The sequence below is a fragment of the Mercenaria mercenaria genome, chromosome 4 (assembly GCF_021730395.1).
Source record: "Mercenaria mercenaria strain notata chromosome 4, MADL_Memer_1, whole genome shotgun sequence".
Classification (NCBI taxonomy): domain Eukaryota; kingdom Metazoa; phylum Mollusca; class Bivalvia; order Venerida; family Veneridae; genus Mercenaria; species Mercenaria mercenaria.
The window spans coordinates 2381272-2405169 of NC_069364.1; the positions used below are offsets into that span (position 1 = coordinate 2381272).

At 33.1% G+C, this 23898-nt stretch overlaps 1 protein-coding gene across 5 annotated transcripts in view; it reads left to right on the plus strand.

Annotated features, from left to right (window-relative positions):
• The window catches only part of LOC123552605 (glutamate receptor ionotropic, kainate 2-like), a 119512-nt gene that overhangs the window by 22122 nt on the left and 73492 nt on the right, over positions 1–23898 (plus strand). The window contains exon 1 of one of the 5 annotated variants that reach the window (XM_053540149.1): positions 9343–9491. The exons of 2 other annotated variants lie outside the window; for them this stretch is intronic. In XM_053540149.1, coding sequence (XP_053396124.1) covers positions 9395–9491 — 97 coding nt within the window. In that variant the 5' untranslated portion in view covers positions 9343–9394. Of the gene's footprint in view, positions 1–9342; positions 9492–22215; positions 22503–23898 lie in introns of those variants that run through there. 2 more of the 5 variants (XM_053540148.1, XM_053540153.1) reach the window with 2 other exon arrangements.

The following is a 23898-nucleotide window of genomic DNA, read 5'->3' on the forward strand; positions in this document are numbered from 1 at the left end:
CAGGGCGCGAAGAGAATGGTCTTATCGCCTAAAGGGGTTTTTCTTTAAATGAGTCGCGCCATGAGAAAACCAACATATCCAACATAGTGGCTTTGCGACCAGCATGGATCCAGACCAGCCTGCGCATCCGCGCAGTCTGGTCAGGATCCATGCTGTTCGCTTTCAAAGCCTATTGCAATTAGAGAAACCGTTAGCGAACAGCATGGATCCTGACCAGACTGCGCGGATGCGCAGGCTGGTCTGGATCCATGCTGGTCGCAAAGCCACTATGTTGGTTTTCTCATGGCTTGGCACAAATGGTTTTAAGCCATTTAGCATTATGCAAGACATATTATTTGTGAAATAATTATGTAGGGCTGTCTTTAGGAGTAGTCACGAGGAGAAGTGCTGTATGGAAATTATGATTTTTGCAAACCCCTTAACCTATAACATTTTCTTTTAAAACTGTTATATAAGATTGGAACGAATTGTTTACTCTTTTTCAACACGTCATTCTATAAGTGTCTCTTTTAATGTCACGATTTTACAACAGCCAGCTGCTATGGTTTTATATTTTGCAGATATTGGTGAATATGCACAAATATTTTGTTTATCTAAAACGGTCTGTTTCATAAGATTAACAGTCAGAAAAGTATTGCGTTTTTGTGTTTGATTATTCCAGGTGTATCTCGTTATTTTTTTCTGTTAAAACTGTCCGATATTTGTTTCCACGAATCTTGAAAATACTGATAATGAAGATCTCCGAGCGCACCAAACTAACACAAAACTTGTTAAATTTATTCAATTATATTATCTCTCCTTTTAAATGTTGACTGTTTCTTTACGGGGTATTGTCTAAGATGTTTTCAGTTTATATCTTACAGGCTTATTAATCCAAATTATAATGAACTCATGTAAGTACTGTGGAAGATGTATATCATTGTTTTCTGTAGGCAAACTGTCTAGAACTTATGAGAACGATTGTAGTGAAAGAATAGTACTGAAATTGTTCGTCTGCCAAAGTAACGACCAAATGTTCACCTTAGCCAGACAGACTTTACTCACAGACAAAAAAGAGTTAGGAAAAAACTGTGGTAAACATTTTCCCTAAGGAATTAATTAATCGCAGGCAACTGGTAATTTCGTGAGTTAAAATTGTGCTGCTGTAATCAAAACATTGGTCGTCGGCTGTAGAAAATATGCACTAAAAAAGTTCGGTTAAAGAGGAGTTTTCTGGAAAATCCTGTTATTTCCACAGAAGAATTGAGATGTTCTGGAAAAAACTACACACAGATATATCAAAAATGTTTTACAAGATATATACTACAGAATGTGCGGAACTAGTTTTGTTCTGACATAAACAAGCATTAATATGACAATTGTTTTCAGAACAAGGTAGTGCTCCTTTAGCGGAACTAGTTTTCTTTCGATAGAGCAAGCCTTAATATGACAAATTTTGTAAGTAATATGTTCTGTTCCCATATCGGAGCTAGTTTGGCTTCGACATAAGCAAACATTGAAATGACAATTTTTAGTCAAAAGTTCTGTCAGCAATGCTAGTTTGGCACCAACGTAAGCAAGCAATGATATGAAAAATTTAGTAAGATATTCTATTCGCTAGCGTATCTAGCTTGGCTTCGACATAAGCAAGCAATTACATGACAAAATTTGTAAGCGTTAAAGAATATCCAACAAGAAAGCTACGCTCTAAAAACGCAGCCTCCCAAAACGCGCACGCGATCAACACACGCACACCACACCCACACACAAAGCAAATTTAACACACAAGGACAAAACAAACAAATAAAGGAACACAGTGGGGCACCGCCTTGGAACGGTCAATGGCAAAACCACCACTGGGGAGCTCAAACCTGTTTGTGGTGCACCTAACCTCACTCTTACCCCCACCATGTTCCAGAGTCACAAGACAGTGTAAATAAAAGTTATCCCCGCCAGGTGAAACCCTAACATACGCATAGGCAACAGAAGGCATGTAATGTAAAACACAAAAATGCTCTTGTATCTGTATATAAATGTAATCCTTAAGAACCTAAAACGCATGTACTTAATGCTTTTGCAGAAGACAGAGCAACAAGGGAAACACCCTTAAGGGCCCGACAAAACAGACCAGAAGACGGAAATCAAAATAGCTCAGTCCTGGTAGGATTTCGTCAGACACAATCAAAGAGGAAAGCGTAGCGTCTAATTGTAAAAGGGCTGAACACCAGACATGCGATGTGTCCCAAAACAGTTGGGTCATAACCTCTTTTAATAAAACGTTTAATGAATTTACTAAATACAATTGGAAAATTGCCATGACCCAAAATCTAACGAAGTTTGTAAACCACATCCCTATAAAAACGGGTTTTGATATACCTTTAAATTGCTGTTGTATTCAAAACTAGATCTGAATTATATAGTAAAATTTAGCAAAGTATTTACATAATTTATAACAAAGTATAGTTTGTAGGAAACAATAAATAATCCACAATTAGGTTTCACACAACTGATATCTGTAATCCTTATCCGATTTGGATTACCAAGACCCATATATGGATACGTTTTTGAAGCGTTATTTCGTGCACAGTCCCGTGGGATACATGCAGTAGAGCTATTCTGTTTCAGTTTTAAATTGTAGGCATTGCAAGTTTTTTTTTTCAATCACGTCTGAGGGCAGGACAAGTGAAATGACAAAACAGTTTAAAAACACTTTCTAATATCTGATGTTTCTGCTATACGACTTTGCTAATAACCAGTGCCAGGGCAATATAGACATCATAATAGAGGTTAATATGCTCTTCTGTAAGGACAAACAATAATACCCACAGTACATTTCTTTTGTTAGCATCATAAAAGTTATTAATTTGACAATAATTATTTTAGGTCAAATATTACTTTTGCTTTGAAAAAATGGAGACTAAAGTAATTTGTACATTGTATATTGAGTCTACTGGAACATCGAAAACTTCAAAGAGATATGAGAGGGTTATCTCGATCAATGTCCAACCAGAAAAAAGAATGATCCGGAACGTTCGGGAATAATTTGATTATGAGAGCCAAATAAAATCCAATTGTTGGTCATCCTTCAGGATTTATGGTAATGTTAGGATTTCCTTGATTATAAATGAAAAAAAAAAACACAAACAAAATACTCAAATAAATGTGACGTGGCAACCCGTTTTAAGGAGTAAATACGAAAATGAAATGTTTATGATAGAACCATTACATGAAATATTGTATTGTTATGGTAATATATGAAGAGATATTTTAAAAGGAAAAAAAACATTGTATTTATTCTAGCCGCTGCTACTACGTTAGGGCAAAACTTCTGGAACAGAATTAGCCAACTACAATGACGCAAACAATCACATAGAGATAGCTAATAGAAAGTGATCCGATGGTAGTTGATTTCGCCGTGGGATGAAGAAGAGAGAGAATGTGTGGGTGTGTGATCATTTCTCATCATACAGATATCATTAGCTCGTTGTTTTGAAAGTGTCTTTCGTTTTTCTTTTCTGAAAGTTCATTCAAAATTATTAGACTTATGCTGCGACAAATGCTTGAGTTTTTGCTGATTAATATACAATTATTTTAGGTAAATCTAAATATTATTTCATTTACCAAAAATCCTATTTAAGTTTGTCGCTTACAAAACTGCCTTTAATATCCAGTTTCACTTAAATAAACAGAAATCAATTAGACTTAAATAAACTGAATAAAAGTGGTTATTTACACTTTAAAGTAGTTTTTCTCAAGTCCTCGTACAAAACGATCAAGATTTTATCAAACAAGAATATCATAAATTGGACACAACGTCTACAATAATAGTGTATCGGCATTCCTGAAAATCTATAAAGTGGTTTCCTTAAGAGGTCATAAAATGCAATATATTGTCGGAAAAAATCGTCATTACAATAACAATGTTTGATGAAAGAGAGCAATATCTTTTTGTTACTGACAGTAAATGCTTCGGATTGACTCTAACACTCTCATGAATACATCTTACCGCCTGGGTGGGAGTCACGGCGATCTTACCGCCTGGGTGGGAGTCACGGCGATCTTTATACAGTGTCACCATGAATACATCTTACCGCCTGGGTGGGAGTCACGGCGATCTTACCGCCTGGGTGGGAGTCACGGCGATCTTGATACAATGTCACCATGAATACATCTTACCGCCTGGGTGGGAGTCACGGCGATCTTGATACAATGTCACCATGAATACATCTTACCGCCTGTGTGGGAGTCACGGCGATCTTGATACAATGTCACTAATTTCGCAATAATGTGTTAATGTATAGGGATACTGATTGTCAGCGTGTTAAATCTACCTGAAAATGTCTTTTTAGTGTCGCAATACAAAAATGATCTCAGAATAAATAATATTACATACAGTTAAGCTCTTCAGTAAAATATTACAATGTCACATTTAAAGTTAACATCGTAACATTCTTGTTGTATAGTTTATTAGTTAATTATCTTACCATCTACGTAAATACAGTATTTACAAATAAAATAGTACATTGACACTCAGTAATTAGATAAGTTATTTTAATAAACATTCTAGTATTTAAACTCAGTATCTGCAAACTTACACTGAATGGATGGCCTTAAATCAAAACAAATCAACGATCAAAGTCATGATCTTAGATCAGTAGCACATAATGCTATTACCTAAAGACTGTGACTCAATGCAGACTTGGAGCTCCGGTATAAATTACAGACTCCGGTATATACCGGATTAAATAAATTCGAACGAAAAATATTTTAAATGTATATATTTTGCAACCATGGTGATACTAACCCTAACCTTTAGTCAGTATTTTCAGCATATTGTACACTAAATGCGTGCGGACATGCAAAAATATGCATATTTTTGCCGTGCGCTACAACTGATAATCACTCTCGGGCATGCGCAGAAGACCGCTCCAACTTTGCAATGAGTTACATCGTTACCTGAATATTACACAAAGTATTTAGCTGTACTAGTGCTAAAGAATGGTGTACCATTCCAAACAATGCCACGTGTGAATTCTTTTTCTTCCTTCAGAAAGAAATATTAAATATATATAAGGATCTGAATAAGCTGCTACTTTCTCTGTCAATGCTATTTATTATTGTTTTCTGTGAAACCGTTTATTTGAGTGGTTTGATTTTTTTGTGAATTGACTAGGCCACATTGAAACTGAAGGTTTTTAGTAAGTTTTCAAATAATGTTATATGTTTTTATGTGTTACCTACTTTAAACAAAGTTGTTATCATTACTATATGATGATTGCATATAGTCAGCAGATAACCCCTATTGTGTTGGGGTCAATGGGTCTAGGTCAAAAATCAAGGTCATAGTGATCTCGGCACTGGGACAGGCCATCATCGGCGTAAGGGAGTTGAGGGGAGAACATACGTGTCTTACAGATAACTTTAATTTCAAATATTAAGGAAATCAGGAAACTATAGAAAGCTGAGAAATAATTTGCGTATTGACATATATTAACCTTTCTTTCCAACTCTATTGCAATGTCACAGGTTTGTGTAAAATATGAGTATCGTGTCTTACTGTCTGGCATTCAAGATGTGCATTAATAGATCAAAATGGAGAATAATGAGAGTATGGAGATAACACATGCTACTGTTTTCTAGAAATCTGCCGTATGAGGAGATAGGACCACAGAGTTTATCTTAGCACTTGTCACATGTATTACTCCGCTATCAAGATTTATAGTTTACAATTTTACGCGGATATTTCGCGCATCGTGCTCATAGTCTTTAGTTCAACTCTAAAATGTTTTTTCCTGAAGAAATATTGCTCGACATGCTGGCTTGAAGGCTTGATAAATAAAGATTCCACTAACTCTATTTTGTTTCTCAATTCTTTGTCTTCTGTCTTTTAATCTTGATTATGGGTCTTAATGCAACAACAAAAAGTATGTATGCAAATCAAAAACAAAACGTCACTGTAAAATATTGGCATTCACCACTTTTACTTTATAAATATCTAACTTGTAAATTGTGCTATTAATAATGTATTTCTGATCTATTTGAAACACTATCTGTTACAAAGCAAATGTCAAACTATTATAATTTATATATAAGAAACATATACAAATGTACCTCAAATCTGACATTAACTCTGTGTGACCTCACATTAAGTTATCTAAATGGCCAGCTGGAAAGCAGCGATGCAACCATTGGCTGAAATACCTTATCGTTGATAATTTGATGTTCATGAATTGAACTATTTTGTGTAGCGCATGAACATCTTTTTGATGTGATTAGGAATATAATTAAGATTCCATGATTGTCAGAAGAACTCTTTTAACTTAGGGAGCGGGTAACCTATACCCCCACCCCCTTAAAAAGCCTCGGTAGCCTAGCCTCGTTTTGACCAGAAATTTATTTTCTGAAGCTAAATGGTACAAGTCGCAGTGAAGACAAGATCAATATGTTTATTTGATTTTAAAGCATATCTTGTATGAACAATTAAACCGTAGACTACTGAATGCAATTAAATGTTAATTTTCAAAGAATGTAGAAAATGCAGCACATTCTTTTTTTTTTTTATCAAATCCATCTTTTCAAAGATACTTTTAAAATAACTTTTACTTAATCGAGATTGTACCACACGCAAAACTCTTCAAGACAAGTAGAGTTTAGCTCGTACATGTTGTACAAATATGTTTTGCACGTGTGCTGGTATGAAGAAGCTATTACGAACGCACGTGAAGAAAGTAATAAAATTACCATGATATCACACCTAAAATTGTCAAACAACCAATTAACCAGTCTAGTCAGTTAGTTCATCTATCAATTGATCAGTTAATTAATTAATACATTAACGCGCCAATAAATACATTTTTTTGCATTGATTGATTGATTGATTCATTCATTCATTCATTCATTTAAAAATTGCTAAAATTTCTATTTAACAGCGAATTGTTTTGGTTTTGTTTTGAAGACTTCGACATGGACCCTTTACAGACTGAACAAACCTCATTTTTGTTTTCGTGTGTTGGTTGTGAACAGGTCGTAGCAAAGTTGTAGTCTATCTATATGTGCATTTCTCAGTCCAGCAGTTTGTCCTAACGAGGACGATTAGCTTTTCTACAAAACTTAGAAAATAAAATAGAATTAACTTCATCTGAGTTTACATAGGGGCTTAGACCTAGACTAAGATTGAGAAAAAGAGTGAAATATGAACCAATGGTACTTAAATACCTTTATCATTGTGAGTATAGAATCAATCGTAAATTTAGCACAAACGGTAAATACGTCATATTTTAACAAACTGAAAAGGAATGGATTCTACGCCACTCCCAGTTACTCGGGGTTTCTTCAGTTTCCCCATCCTGTTTCATGTCAAAGAGTAATGCCAAAAATGTAAATCGTGGGCTGAGCGCGAAACTATTGTAACTGTATATGAATAAAGAACAAGATACAATAGTTTCGCGCTCAGCCCTCGAAATGTAAATGTACTGGTTCCGATATCAATTTTATTGCATCCCTTTAACCAATTTTCAACTTATTTCTATCCATAAAATCTATCAAACTACCTCTTCTAACACTACGGGATTTATCCTAAACAAAATATAAATGTCAGATAAAAATACTTTTCTTGTGGCGAGTTCAGCTCATTTAGTGTCTCTAAATCGGCAGGTAGCTTCCATTAATTTTCATTTCCGTGATAAGACATGCATTTTCTCATAATAAAATATATGTTATTGTTCTTGGGATGGATAGCCACACAAGTTCTTTTCTTAGAGGATGTATAATGTTAAAACTGCAATAGCATATCTATTTCAAAAAGTTCTTGAAGGTTAAATGTATTCTCGAAAATGAAATGAAATGAGTTGGGGACGGATACTTATTTGTTTCCAGAAATTCCAATCAGATGTGAACTACTTGATGTATGAAATACTTATATCAAAAATTGCAATTCATTCATATTATTTTCACACTACTTCATACAATTATTAATATAAAGCGTTCACATTAAATGTTCATGCATTCATGAGAATGATGTACATGCTGGACCGGTAATTACACTTGCACGAAAAATCATTGATCATTTGTTATATAAAATAATTTTTTCGACTTGTGTTTTAAGTAGAAACACGCACGCAAAAGTCAATGACATAAGCAAGTATACAGGTAAAAGCTTATATACAAACATACCATCCAGAAGCAATTGAAGAATGAAGCAAAATGGTTTCGGTGCAAAACAATACTTCTTCAATTACGGGACAGAAAAATATAAACGTCTGCATGAAGATTGTACGTAACATTAAAAGTGCAAGTTTCATATTGAAAAGAAACAAATATACCTTTTATTGCTAAAATCAAACAATACCTGAATTACCATAAATATAACGTAGTATGATTTATAATTGTTGAATGTAATAATAGTAATGTGCCAGCTTGCCTTAGTAAATATATATTTTTCAGTTATATTTTCTCGATACATAACATTGTGTGGATCAGGTGTAAAATATCATACCAATAATTTGCTAGTTTTTGACTCCTAAGGCATGGGATTAAAAATGATATTAAGACATTTTTGGTAAGATTCTGTTCGCAAGTCTACTTCAGGCGACATAAACTTCGAATCAGTGCTCTTTGAATTATGTATTCGAAACAAACATTCTCTTTTGATTAAGCAATATTCCGTACCACGAACGTGTAGATCGTGCTGGCGTTACATAACATGCCGCTAGAACCGTATCGAAGAATTTTACTCTCTTAGAACTACTAGCAAAAATGTGATCATACAAGAAGTTGTGACCTAAATAGTTTTATAAAACTTGAAATAAACCGGCGTTTAAAAATCGGCTACTTTTAGAAACAAATAGTTTATAGCAAAAGATAATAGGTAAAGGTAGATTTCTCGGAAACAAAGAGCACCACAAACACAACCTCAGAGCTACGCATTTACTTTACTTAAGACAGATTTAAGCAACACTGTGCTATTATTAATACGCTCGGAGTTTCAGAATAATTTGCTTATATAACGGTTTTTGTTAAGATCTGCTTATCCCATGACATGAAAATAACAAAAGAAAAAAACGCCGACCGTGTATATGTTAAATGACGTTAAATGTGTGTTCGTTTCGTTAACAGACTAAAAGTACAAGCGGATCTTTGCGATTGCATTGGTCTTTAATATTAAAATTGCCAGATTACATCAAACACCTGTGACTTCGATTCTCTTAATATTACCTTTATTAAGACATTTCATATATTCGCATTTAGATTTCATGTAAGATGTTAAGGTAGGAGAAAAAAACGTCACAGCATGATGAGAATACACACGCGTGAACTTCGAGTATCACAGGAAATTTAGATAACACTGACTGGAAAGAGAAATAGTTTTCTCTGAACGATTCCTTCACTCTTAAGCTAATTAACGGCGTGCACCTGCATGGAAAACATGGATTTTATATTTAGGATCTATATTTCATTCGCTGCTATATGGAATTTACAAATTTCGGACGGACAGATGGAACATTTCAGAGTTGGTAAGGACATTTTGTAAGTGTTTATAATTTGTTGTAGTTTAAATTCAGAGAGATTCATTCAGAATATATTAGCCCAGTTGTGAATAAGTCAGCTCTAGGAAACTGTAAGAATGTTGCAGAACTAGTTTGGCAACTTGATTTGTATTTTAAAATTGAAACGGTGTAACTTAAAAATGATGTAAATGTAACGCTTCAGTAGCATAAAACTTGATTTATATTCGTTTCAGATTTCAGTCTAGGAAATATTTATCTGATAAAATGCTAAAATGGTTGACAGTCTTCAGTAGAGAAAACCACATATACCTTAATAGTGTGCTCTGAGTCAAGATTGTTTGTATCTGTACCTAATTATATTGAGCCACTTGCAGGGTAAAGGATATCAGTCACGCAAATACTACTGAGTTTAATCGCTTAAATTCTGTTGGTAGACCGGATATATGGTTGAATCAGAACTTAATAACCAGTAAATGTATACATAAATTAGTCAAGCAAACACTTGTAGACCAATATAAACAATCGTGGTCATCTGAACATACGGAATCCAGTAAGGGACGTACATACAACGTTTTTAAATACCAACACTGTTTCGAAAATTACTTTAAAGTTCTAGATTTAGATGACGCTCTGACATTATTCAGGTTTAGAACTGCCAATTTCAAACTGCCGGTTGAAAAATTAAGATACGAGAACATCCCTTATCATGATAGAATCTGTAATATATGTGATAAAAACGAAATCGGTTCCGAGAGTCATTATCTGTTTCAATGTGATTTCTTTCAACAACAAAGAGTGCGTTTCTTTGAGGAATCGCAGTCAAATAGACAAAACGTATCATTTTAAAATGTTACTGTCATCTGAAAACACACACATTCTTAAACCACTGTGTAAATTTCTAGGAACCATAATGAATAAATTTCGCTAAAATGTCTGTTTTAGCAAAGCACCAATTCCACCACCGATTCATCTTACTCGATACCATTGTTATAATGTTTATTTGGTTTATTAACCGTCAGCTAATATTATTTTTTATGTATTAACTGCCAGCATTTAACTGCAGTTTAATATATATCTGCTGCTAATTGAAAGTAATCTAAACGCTAGATAAATTTCTGTTGTTAAGGCAATGTATCTATTATCCATGATGTTCATGGTTTTTAACTCGTAAAATGGATCTTTTTTAATTCAGTTCCATTGACATTCTTTTTCACAAACAAATTGTACGTTTTTAGGTAAACTCAAAGTACATTGTACTTAAAATATTTTTTTTTCCTTTAGGATTACATTGTACATGTTGACTTTATTGTAAATTACTTTCCAAATCGTTTATAGGTAAACTCAAAGTATATTTACTTACAAAATCTCTTCTAAAATACTCTTCAACTTTTACATTGTATATGTTGACTATATATAGTTTGACCTTTACTATAATTAGAACAGAACTACTTTAAGTTCTTTATTTAGAACTACTTTCGGAAAACTAATTCGATCACGAGCGTAGCTGATTCAATATTGTATGCCTCCCCCCTTCTAAGAATAACGTACTTTCTTGTTATAGTTATCATATAATTTATTTCTAAAATTATGAAATTTATATCTATCTTGTTCTGGCACCACTGTCAGTATATTATAAAGTCAATGTGTTTTGTTTTATGCCCTTGCTGTATATGTACATGTACCAGGGTTGAAATAAAAGAATAGTTGAGTTGAGTTGTTGATTAAACTGTTTATCAAGCACAAAAGAATAATTAATTTTGTTAATTGGTTTTTAATTAGATGACGAAATATAATGAGAAGATGAGCACGCGCTAACAGCGCCATCTGTAATGAAAAGATAGCACGCGCTTGGAGTGTTCTCTTTCTCGCTGGCTTCCAACGAAGGTAGACACGCTTTTAGTGCTCTGTCAAAAATTACAATTTAAGTCTCTAAAAAACATTTCTAGAAATTTCTTTTTTCCACATCCAGAGAGGGTATATTCATTAAGAATCTTTGATACTGAAAACAAGTTGTTTAACTTGAACATCATTCATTTCAGCTCTATTTTGTCTGATCGTCTTCCCGCTTTTTTTTGTGGTTATAAAATCTGCAGATGCACATATACTTGATTTAGTATAAACGATATGCTTAATAAAATTAACAACCAGAAAATGATTGTGTTTCTGTATCAGATTATTCTTAGTGCCTCTCGTTCATTTTGCTGTAAGACTTACCCGACAGCGTATGTTTTAAACGAATCATGAAATTTCTGGTGCATTAATTCTTCCAAACACGTTAATCTTATCGCTATCAAATCAACAAAATACACAATAATTGTCGAATTACTTTCCCCGTTTCATCCGAGTGCATCGTTAAAGATTTTTCATCAATTTGTAACTGTGTCTTAAACACTATTATCATTTAAAAAGCATCAGCATAAGAGCTGTAGATGATTTATAGACTGGGGTTATTCTGAAAACACACTTTGGTAAACTTTCAAGAATTTATCAGAACAATTCTTCTGCCAGCATAACGGCCAAATGTTTACTTGAGTAAAACACCTTTTGCTCATCTAAAACAGATCAAGTACAAAAACGAGTCACGAAAAAATTATGGTTTACAGTTACATCGAGGAATTAATTAATCGCAGGTATCTGGTAATTCCGTGAGTTCAAAGTCTGCTTCTGCAATCAAAACATTTGCTCGTCTGCTATAGAAAACATATGCACAAAACAGTAAATTATTGCACGTTACCGTGTCTGTCCCTGGCAAATCCTGCAAATTCCACAAAGCTTAGGGGTTTTGGAAAAAGGTAAACTGAATCTATCGAATCATGCTAAAGTGCTAAAGCATAGTTGCCTGTATCATTGCACAAGACACGCATACCTACCAAGTATTCATAAGCAGTTTATAACGATAGCATGTAAAGTCATCTGTGGAGTACAGTAGCCTTGCCTTGAGATCGAACTCAGGACCTCATAGTGTTTAGTCTTGTCCTTTGCAAACATACTAAGCTAAACATGCGAACACAGATATTTATTTTTCTTTTTCTTTTAACGTTTGAAATCTTAGAATAATTCTAAAAAAATCATTTAATGAAAAACCGTTCTGAAACTTCAGAGTTAATTAAGGAAGTGGATCCGTAGTGTTTATCGACGTTTTACGTTCAGTTACATATTTCCCGGATGTGAAGTCTTGTTGTTATGACAAGGCATTTAGGATGCCGGATGTTTTAAGAATAGAAGCAATCAAACCGGTCGCATGCCACCTATAGCGAAAACGATTTTGCCATTCATAATGAAAAAGGAATAGCCAGGCATAGTAAGACGTTTTTGGAGATCAATCACCATTGACAGTGACAATGCGTTATACGAAAGAAAACCAGACCAGATCTTTGAAAGATTCAATCTCAAATATTGTGATTATTCTGTCAGTTGTTATATGGGGTTTAGATTATATGTATGAAATTGAAAAGGTACAAATGTATGCCTGTAAACGGTTTATGTCAGTTCCTCTTAAATCGTGTAATGCCGCTGTTGCTGGTGATTGTGAAAGATATCCTTTGCATGTTATAGCATAAAAACGTTGTATAAGGTATTGGCTCAGGATAATAAATATGCCTGATATAGATATGTTAAGAAATGTTATCAGATGTTATATTATTATGATAGTATTGGTTACCAAAATTGGGTAACGAAAGTAAGATTAAATTTATACAGAAATGGATTTGGGTATATTTGGGAAAATCAGAATTGTCAGAACCCTGCATTATTTGTATGCCAGTATGTGCAGCGATTAAAAGATCAATATTTACAAGAATGGTCGGAAGAATGTAATAATAATGCCAAGTTGATCTCTTATAGGCATTTTAAAACAACCTTTATGTATGAACCTTATCTTGATATATTAGATATTAAGAAATATAGATATGCTTTCAGTACTTTGAGAATATCCTCACATCCGCTAATGATTGAACAAGGTCGTTATTTTGGTATAGACAGAGACAGGAGATTTTGTTTTTATTGCAAAAACGTTGTTGAAAATGAATGTCATTTTATATTAGTATGTCCTTTGTATAAAACAATTCGAGAAAATTACATACCAAAAAAATTCTATGAAAATCCAAATGTTCATAAACTTAATATTTTGTTGGCTTCCAAAAATGAAAATATTATTAAAAATACTGCAGTTTATATATATAATGCTTTAAAGTTACGACTGTCTGAGATAGAGATAGTTTAAATTTTGTGTTGTTTGTTTTACATATGCCATAACTATTGTATTTATATTTTGTATAAGTTTTATTTCATGAAAAAGCATTACTTTCATTATAGCCAAGATATTGGTCTTGCCTTGACAAGGCTGATAGTTGGGCATAGTAACAAAGGTACAGATATTAATCTTCTCTATCCATGTCTTTTCTTTATTTCGTTTCGGCAAGATACATGGACAGGCATGTATTGAAGCTTTAAAAAGTTAGAAATTATGTACCAACCTCTTTCTCAAAATAAATGCTTTTTCTGACATGAGTGATATAAATAGTTAATATTTACTTCATTATTCCTTAAAAGAGTTGTTGTATGTAAATGTTTATGTTTGTATATATGTATATAATGTATATGATTGATGGTGTATGGGCCGGAGGCCTAAATCACAATAAAGATTTGTATTGTATTGTATTGTATTGTATGGGATATGTCGATAGACACTCTCTTAATGCGCCGAATAAAATGTCTGATTGTAGTACTCAGGTTGTCATGAGTTCGAGATCTATTAATAAATTTTGAAGGATTAAACATAGACATTGTTTCGACAGAAAAAGCAAACATTGATCTGACAAAATTTTGGAACGCGGGTATAAGCAGTTTGCATTATGTAAAAATTAAAATCAACAATTTTAAAAAGTACATGTTTGCAGAACATTCAGTTTTACTCTAATATAATTCCGCCGTTGCTGAGGGGGAAGGGGGTGGTTGTATTCTGTGCTTTTTCAAAGGATCTTTTAACATATTTATTCTGCAATTAATATATATGACGTTTTCTTATTAACTTCAGAAGTTTTGTTTTAGTTACTCAACACCACCGTTAAAAAGTTCCAGGTCAATATAGACACCAGAGAGAGAGTATTACGCCCTTCTGAAAATATATTCATATGCTTTAGATAAAATTATCTGCCACATTACGTTTTAACTGTAACCTATTAGCTTTTCTTTGCAAAACAAAAGCATGGGACTAAAAGACTTTTAGTAATTTGCAGTATAGTATATTGCATACAGAAACATAGAAACATTCAAAGACATGTGAGAAGATATTATTATCAATCACTGTTGTGTCGGAACGTTGGGGAATAATTTGATTATGAGACTGAAATAAGATTCCAATTGTTAGTCATCCTCCATGATTTATTGTAATTTAGAATTTCCTTGATAATAGAAGGAGATACAAATAATAAAATAAATGTGAATTGGAAAATATTTGAATGTATAGATGCGAGAATGAGGGAAAGGGTTGCTAATTCGTTATTATAGACAGACAGATACATAGATAGATAGATAGATAGATATTCTTTATTTCCTCCAATTGATTGAAGAGATACATTCATGTATACATAAAATATTACAAGGTTAAATGAAATGTATGTACAGTTACATAATAATATAATACATAAATTACATTTACAATATATATATACATCTTTTATACATGGTTGTATTATGGAACATTCGTCTATCAGTCATCAATACAATGCATTTTAATTAAAGCAGTATTGTACATAGTGCATACTGGAATCAATAAATAACTAGATTAGCTAGCTTTAATGACTTTGTTGTACAATATGAGTAAAATTCCATATGAATATTATGATTTCTGTTTAAATCATGCATGACAGTTGAACTTACAGTGGGATCATTTGTACGTCTTCTTTACCTAGTGCAAGTATTGATACAGTCACAAGAGCCTATGTAACAAAACTGTCAAAAATGTTAATTATATCTTTAAAAATCAATTCCACTAGGTAAACATAAATTAATTATACTAGAATAAACTGAATAAAAGTGACTGTTTACACTTAAAAGTAAAACTTCTCAAGTTCCCCTACAAAAACGACCAAGATTTTATCAAACAACAATATCCCGAGGCAGTAAATTGGACATAGCGTCTACAACAATAGTGTATCGGCATTTCTGACGGTCATAAAATGCAATATATTGTCGGAAAGAACGTCATAACAATAACAATGTTTGATGAATTGGAACAATGTATATTTGTTGCGTAACTGTACGTTATTTAAACCATTGTGAATGCATTTTACTGCATGGGTGGGAGTCGCGGCTCCTACTAAAATGACACCACTTTCGCATTAAAGTGTAAATGTATAGGGATACTGATTATCACCGTGTTAAACCTACCTGAAGAGGTCTTTTTTATTTTCACAATCAAGAATTAATGAATAACATTACATACATTTAAGCTCTTTAGTACATTATTACAAGGTCACGTTTAAAGTTAACAGCGTGGCATTGTTCTTATATAGTTTATTTTTTAATTATCTCATGATCTATTTACATACAGTATTTACAAATAAAGTAGTACAATGCCACTCTGTAATAAGGTAAGTTATATTCATAAACTTTCTAGTATATAAACTCAATATCTGCCACTGTACAGTGAATGGATGACCTTAAATCAAGACCCCTAGATCCCTACATGTCAACTATGGATGCTCTGAAGAGTCAAGAACCTAGATCCTTATGTCTAAATTGTTGTTACAATTCATTCATGGATGTTTGTCTGTGGTTGGCAGACGACCTCTATTGTTTTTGTGGCTTACAGGTCAAAGGTCAAGGTGTCAGCGACATCGAGGCTGAACCCGGTTTCCGCTCATTAAGTGAAGAAGTCTTGGACTAAATTGTCAAATTCATAATGATGTTTGCCTGTGGACAGTTGATGGGAATCAGTAGGTCAAATATCAAAATCACAGTGACATAGAGACTGAAAATGGTAACTGCTCAGTTACTGAAGAACTCTTAGGTCTGCTGCCTTTAAATGCCATTTGATTATTGCCTATCATAGTAGATTACCTCTAATGTTTTAAGATTGGCTGGTCAGAGGTCATTATCTCAATGACCTTGAGACTTAAAAGTGTTTCCGTCCAATGAATAAAGAACGTTTGATCTACAAACGTCATGCAGTTACCATACTTGAGCTATGATATATAAAACTAGAAAAAGTCTTGTATCAAAATTATGACCTTAGATCTGTTGCGCAAATAGCGCTATTACCTAATATCGCTTAAATCATATAAAATATATCATTTGGCTTTATTAGTACTAAAGCGTGGAATAGCATTCCAAACATGCCACGTGTGTAGTTCAAATCGAAATATAAAAAAAACCGTTCTGTCTGAGTGGTTTGTCTTCCTTGTGAATCGCAAACAACTAGGCTACATTGAAACTGAAGGTTTGTAATAAGTTTCAAAATATTGTTTTATGTTACCTTCTTTAAATAAAGCTGTTATTATTATTATATGATGTCAGTAGATGACCCCTATTTTGTAATAGTCAGTAGGTCTAGGACAAAGATTAAGGAAGGACATACATGTTTTACAGACAAATCTTATTTTTAATGTTAAAGAAACTAGAAAAAGATAGACAGCTGAGAAATGCTTTATGTTTTCGTTTGTATTAACTTTTCATTCCACTTCTGTTTCAATGCCACAGGCTTGTGTAAAATATGAACATCGTATCTTACTGTCTGGCATTCAAGATGTGCATTAATATATCGAACGGGAGAATGATGAGAGTATATAAATTACAGGTGCTACTGTTTTCTAGAAATCTGTCGAATCAGGAGACAGGATCACAGAGTTTATCTTAGCACTTGTCACATGTATTACTCCGCTATCAAAATTTATAATTTACCATTCTACGCGGATTATTTCAGGCATCATGCTCATAGTCTTTAGTTCAACTCTAAAATAACTTATTTACCTCGACGTGCTGACCTGAAGGCTCGATAAATTAAGGTTCCGCTAGCTTTCTTTATTCTCTGAACTCTTTGTCGTATATCCGATAATCATGGTAACGGTTCGTAGATTTTTATAGAAGTGAAACGCTGGTGATTTTATTTGTTTTTTGGGGGGTTGTTTTGAGTAAGTACATGTAGATATGCAGGTATAATATTAATATATAAAAAATGATATCGACAGTAGGTAGATGTGAAAAACAGTATCTGTCAAATATGCAAAGCTACGTTTAAGAGGTATAAAGTGATATAAAAGTCGTTATTCTTAATTTAGAAATATACCACTCCCTTTACACCATATTGAGAAATTTTGAATTTAGTATATGAAGTTGATTTTGACCAAGTGGCAACCTTATTTAGTCATATAAACAAGATTAACCCTTACCCAGGCATGGAACAAATTTGACATCTATACGTTGAATCAATTTGAATTCCTAATAGTGACCAGTTGGTTTTCGCAAGGTGGACTGTGACTATTGACTGTCAAAGGTCATCAAATAAAAACGTCACGAAACAAAACAAAAAAGATTATATTTTTGTTGCAGATGAGAAGATGTGTTTGGTCTTGGAATAATCTTCACTTATTCCTACCACAAAAATTAGAGAAACAATGGCTTTCATTTAGACGTTTTGGCACATCTGTCAAAATAATAATTATAACAAAACACAAAATATAATTCCGAAAACAAACTCGTATTTTACCAACATGTCACTTTCAATTTTCTATGGAAACACATTCCTTGTAGAATGTCGTCTTCCTATATCTTGCGGTTTTGACCAGACATTTATTTTATTAAGATAAACGGTACAAGTCGCAGTGAAGATAAGATTAATATTTTTTTATGATCCTAAAGCACTACAAGTATGAACAAATAAACGGTAAACTACTGAATGCAATTAAATGTTCATTTTAAAGGAATGTAGAAAATGCATTACATTCCTTTTTTATCAATCCATCTTTTCAAAGATACCGTTACTTTTATTTAATCGATATTGTACCACACGGCGAAACTCTCAAAGACAGGTTGAATTTAGTTGTACAAAATTAATATGTTTTACATGTGTGCTGGTATGAAGAAGCTATTACGAACTTACGTGAAGAAAGTAATGAAATTACCATGATAACACACCTACATCTGTCAAATAACCAGTCAATTAACTCATCTATCTATTGATCAGTTAATTAATGAATAAACCAATGCACCAATAAATACATTTTTTTGCATTCATTAATTCATTCATTTTAAAATAACTTAAATTACTATTTTACAGTGAATCATTTTTGTCTTGCTAATCTACACATACAAAATATAAAAGCACGCATTGACAGATCGGTTTGGTTTACAGAAATGAAACTTTTATAGTTGGTATATACATTTTTAAAAGCATCCTCTCTCCTCCAAGAATCTCCGAGCGCCTCATCTCACCATGTATCAACATTAGATTGGTGATGATGGAAATTTCAGCTCTATTATGATTGAATTGCCTTAGAGATCACTAAGAAAGAACCAGGGTTGGTATCAAAAAGAGCCTGCATAAATATTATGTCAAGAAAGAGCAGGTTTCTTTTCCATGTTTGTCCTAACGCGTACGATAAGCATTTTCTACAAAATATAAAAAATAAAGTTAAGTTTATCTCAGATGATGTATGAGTTACCTAGACTGAGCTGTACTGTTCATAAAAGAGATATGAGGTGAATTATGAACCAGTTATACCCAAGTGCCTTTATCTGTTTTAGTAAGAAATAAAGCGAAAATTTAGCACCAACGGAAAATAAATCATATTTAAGCAAACTGAGAAAAAACTGAATTCAGCGCTACTCCCAGAAACTCGTGGTTTCGCCAGTTTCCCCGTCCTATTTCAAGTTATGCCAAATATTTAAGCGTACTCGCTCCGGTACTGCATTCTTTAACCACTTTACTTATTTCTCTCTAACTACCTCATATAACAATACTGGATTTATCCTAAACAAAATATTAACGTCAGATAAAAGTACTTTTCTTGTTCCTTCTCAAATCTGGCGAGTACTGCTCATTTAGTGTCTCAAAATCGGCAGGTAGCTGCCATTAATTCTCCTTTCGTGATAACACATGCATTTTCTCATAATAAAAAAGCGTTTTATTGTTCTTGGGATGGATAGCCACATCTTTGAAGATGTATACTATTAGAACTACAATAGCATATCTGTTTCCAAACGTTCTTGTAGGTTGAATATATTTTTGCAGATGTCTTTCGTGTTTTGGAATGAGTAGGTGACGGAGATCTATTAGTTTCCAGACATACTTTGTGTATGAAATTGTTTTATCAAAAGATGTAATTGTTCATGGTCTTTCCATACGTCCATACAAATTATTACTATGTTTAATATAAACATTGAGTATTTAAATATTATCATTATTATCATTATTATTATTATCATTATTATTATTATCATCATTAGAGCTGAAATTACAAATGTACATTCTCCATAAATAAAAATCTTCTTATCATTATTATTATTATTATTTTATCAATTTTGTTGGACATTTTGTCTGACATTCACATTTCCAGTAGTTGGCTTCCAATGATTCCTAGATTTGACTGCATGTCTTTCACTTAAGCTAACATATTAATATCAAAATTGATACATTAACAGTCAATATTTAGATTCATAAAATAAATTCGATGAACAAGTAAACGCAATAACACAAAAAAATCATTGATAAAGGACTTCATTATCATTTGTTATATAATATAGATCTTTCGTCCTGTATTTTAAGTCGAGCAAATTTCAATGACATACAGTTAGTATACAGGCAAAAGCATATAAACACATCTTCCAGAAGAATGAAGCAAAATGGTTTTTGTACAAAACGTTTTCAAAATAATTACCGCAGATACATGAAAAATGGCATGTCGACTCGATTTTCTGCTTCTAAGAAGAGATTTCTATAACGGCTGAACTCCGAATTTCACTGACACAAGCAATGACAATAAGTTGCCTTATCCGCGTTAAATGGTATTGTAATGTGCACTCTACACATATGTCGACATGGCTTTGGTTCTAAAGGTTTGCTTTTTATATATTTATACACGAGCATTTTTGTGTTTTACATGCCATGCCTTTTTGTTTCCATTTCGTGTGTTAGAGATTCACTTTGAGGGGATTACTTTTATTTACACTGTCCCGTGTCTTTGGAACATGGTGGGGGTAAGGGTGAGGTTGGGTGCGCACCATAAACCGGTTTAAGCTGACCGTTCCAAGGCGGTGTCCCACTGTGTTCCTTTGTTTGTTCGTTTTGTCCTAATGTGTTGGCTTTGTGTGTGCGCGTGTATGTGTGTGTGTGCGCGTGGTGTATTGGTCTTGTGTGTGTGCGCGTGTATGTGTGTGTGTGCGGGTGGTGTGCACGTCTGCATGCTGTAGGTTTCGTTTTGGGGAGGCTGCGTTTTTGGTGCGAGGCATTCCCTGTTTGATATTTGTCTTTGTTTTTTAGTCTTTATTTTAAAAAAGTAAGGTTTATTTAATAGATTTGTTAAGACCAAAAGGCCTCCATCTCTGAGTGGTTAAAAAGACTTGCTCATACATTACAGGCGAAAATACTTCTTTCTCAAAAGTCTATGAAATATGAAATGTATATGAGAAATGCAAAACTTGATGGAAATGAACATCTTGGAAAAACTTCACCCAAACTGTTGGTGAATAGCTTAAATCAACTGAGTCTTTTATTACTAGTCAGTGAGAGTAGTCTCGCATGAGATCAAATTCTTTAATGTTACTAAATCATCAAGTTGGTTTTCATGAGAACGTCATTCTTTAATGCTTTAATAACGTGGTAGAAAAAAATAAAAACGGATGAAGATTGTACGTAACAGTAAAACTACAAGTTTCATAATGAAAAGAAACACACATTCCTTTTATTACGATATTTAAATTATTTGTAATTTAACGTTTTGTTTATGAATAATAATTGTTGAATGTAATATGAAAATAATAATTTGCCTGTTCCAAAAACACATGAATCATTTTCACAGAAGCTCGTGAAGTACCACTGGGACAGCTTTCTGACTATTTTATTTTTTTCAGAGATATGAAATTATGTGGATCAATATAATTATATCCTGTGTAAAATATAATATCAACAATAAGCTTCTTTTTAACTCTTAATACTTTATTTTCGGGGGAGATATACTTCGAATCAATACTGTTTGTATAATATATTTGAGACAAAAATACTCATTTCATTAAGCAATATTCCGTACCATGAACGTGTAAATCGTGCTGGCGTTACATAACAAGACACTAGCATCGTGTCTAAGAATACCATTCTCTTGGAACTGTAAGCAAGGGAATTTGAGGTCATTCGTTCTATTAGTACAAGATAAATTACTGCCAGTTTTGATCTCGTTCCTGTATTGGAATTAAGCCGGTGTTCAAAAATTGGCTACTTATATAAACAAATAGTTTATAGCAAGACAGATTTTTTCGACCTTGTGCTATTAATATTACGCTTGGACTTTCTGACATGAGAAATACTTTGTTTATGTAGTAGTTTTGTTGAGACGGATTTATCTCATTACTTCATTTCACGGCGAAAAGTAACGCCGGTCTATTTACTGTCAAAGTGTGTTAAATGTGTGTAGTACAAGCGGATTATTAGGTTTGTATTGGTCTTTGATATTAAAATTTCCAGATTATATCAAACAGCTGTGAGTTCGATTCTTTCATTACCTTTATTAAGACATTGTAAATAATATTCGCATTTTGGATTTCATATAAGATGTTAAGATTAAAAATAAAGTAATCACAGCATGATGATAATACACGCGCGTGCACTTGGAGTATCACAGGAAATTTAGATAACACTGACAGGAAAGAGAAATAGTTTTCTCTAAACGATTCCTTCACTCTTAAACTAATTAACGGCGTGAACCAACAAGAAAAACATGGATTTTATATTTAGGATTTATCTTACGTTCGTTACAATATGGAATTTACATCTTTCGTACGGACAGACGGAACATTTCAGAGTCGGTGAGGAAATTCTATAATTTTGTTTTGTTATTTATTCAGAATATATTAGCCGAGTTGTGGATAATTAAGTAACCCTTAGGAAATTGAAATAATGTTGCAGAACTGGTTTGGTAACTTCATTTGTATTTTAAAATTCAAACGGTCTAATATGAAAATAATGTACAGTAGCTTAAAACTCGATTTATATTCGTTTCAGATTTCAGTCTAGAAAAAATTATTTGATAAAATGCTAAAATGTTTGACCGTTTTCAGTGGGGAAATAATAGTGTGCACGGAGTAAAGATTGCTAGTATTTGTACCCGTTCGCAGTAATGCAAATGTGCTCACGCAAATGGTCAATTGGATTTTCATTTCCCCCGCATCTTGAGACGGTATATATTCATTTAAAAGATTTGATACTGAAAACACATTTTTTATACCTTTAACTTCAGTGCAGTTTTTTTCTGATAGTCTTTTTTAAGGTGACGACTCTCTGGTTTTATTTTGGTTATACAATCTGCAGATGCTCAGGTACTTGTTTAACGATAAATGATGTGTTTAATGGAATTAACAACCAGAAAATTATTGGGTTTCTGTATTAGATTATTCAGGTGTCTCTCGTTCATTTTTTGTAAAAGAATATTGCAATGGCTGATGCATTAGTTTGTTAAGTCAATCACATACGCACTGACTTACATTTCTATTTTCAGCGGACAAATGTATTTGAAAACATTTTGAATTATTTCTCTGTCTTACGAACTATTTTTGAAGACGTATATCATTCAAAATACTCGTATTAAAATAGAATCATCATAAAAACTGTATAGATGATGTTAGCATAATGTTCTACAAACACACTTTGGTAAACTGTCAAGAATTTATGAGAACAATTCCTCTGCCAGCATAACGGCCAAATGTTTACCTGAGTAAAACACCTTTAGCTCATCTAAATCAGATCAAGTATAAAAACGAGTCACGAAAAAAAGTATGGTTTACAGTTACCCTAGGGAATTTATTGATTGCAGGTATCTGGTAATTCCGTGAATTCATAGTTTGCTGCTGCAATCAAAACATTTGCTCGTCTGCTGTAGAAAACATATGCACAAAACATTTTTGGTAAATTACTGCTCGCTATGGTGTCTATCCCTGGCAAATCCTGTAAATATCACAAAAGCGTAGGTGTTTTGGAAAACAGTATACATGACAGAATCTATCAAATCAGTGCTAAAGCACATTTGCCTAGAACATTGCCCAATTTATAAGGATAGTATGTAAAATCATTTGTGGAGAACAGTAACCTTGCCTCGAGATCGAACTCAGGACCTCGTGATGTTTAGTCTTCTCCATTACAAACATACTGAGCAAATCCTGCGATCACAAATACGTTTTTAAAATCAAATCCTAAAACAATTCGTGA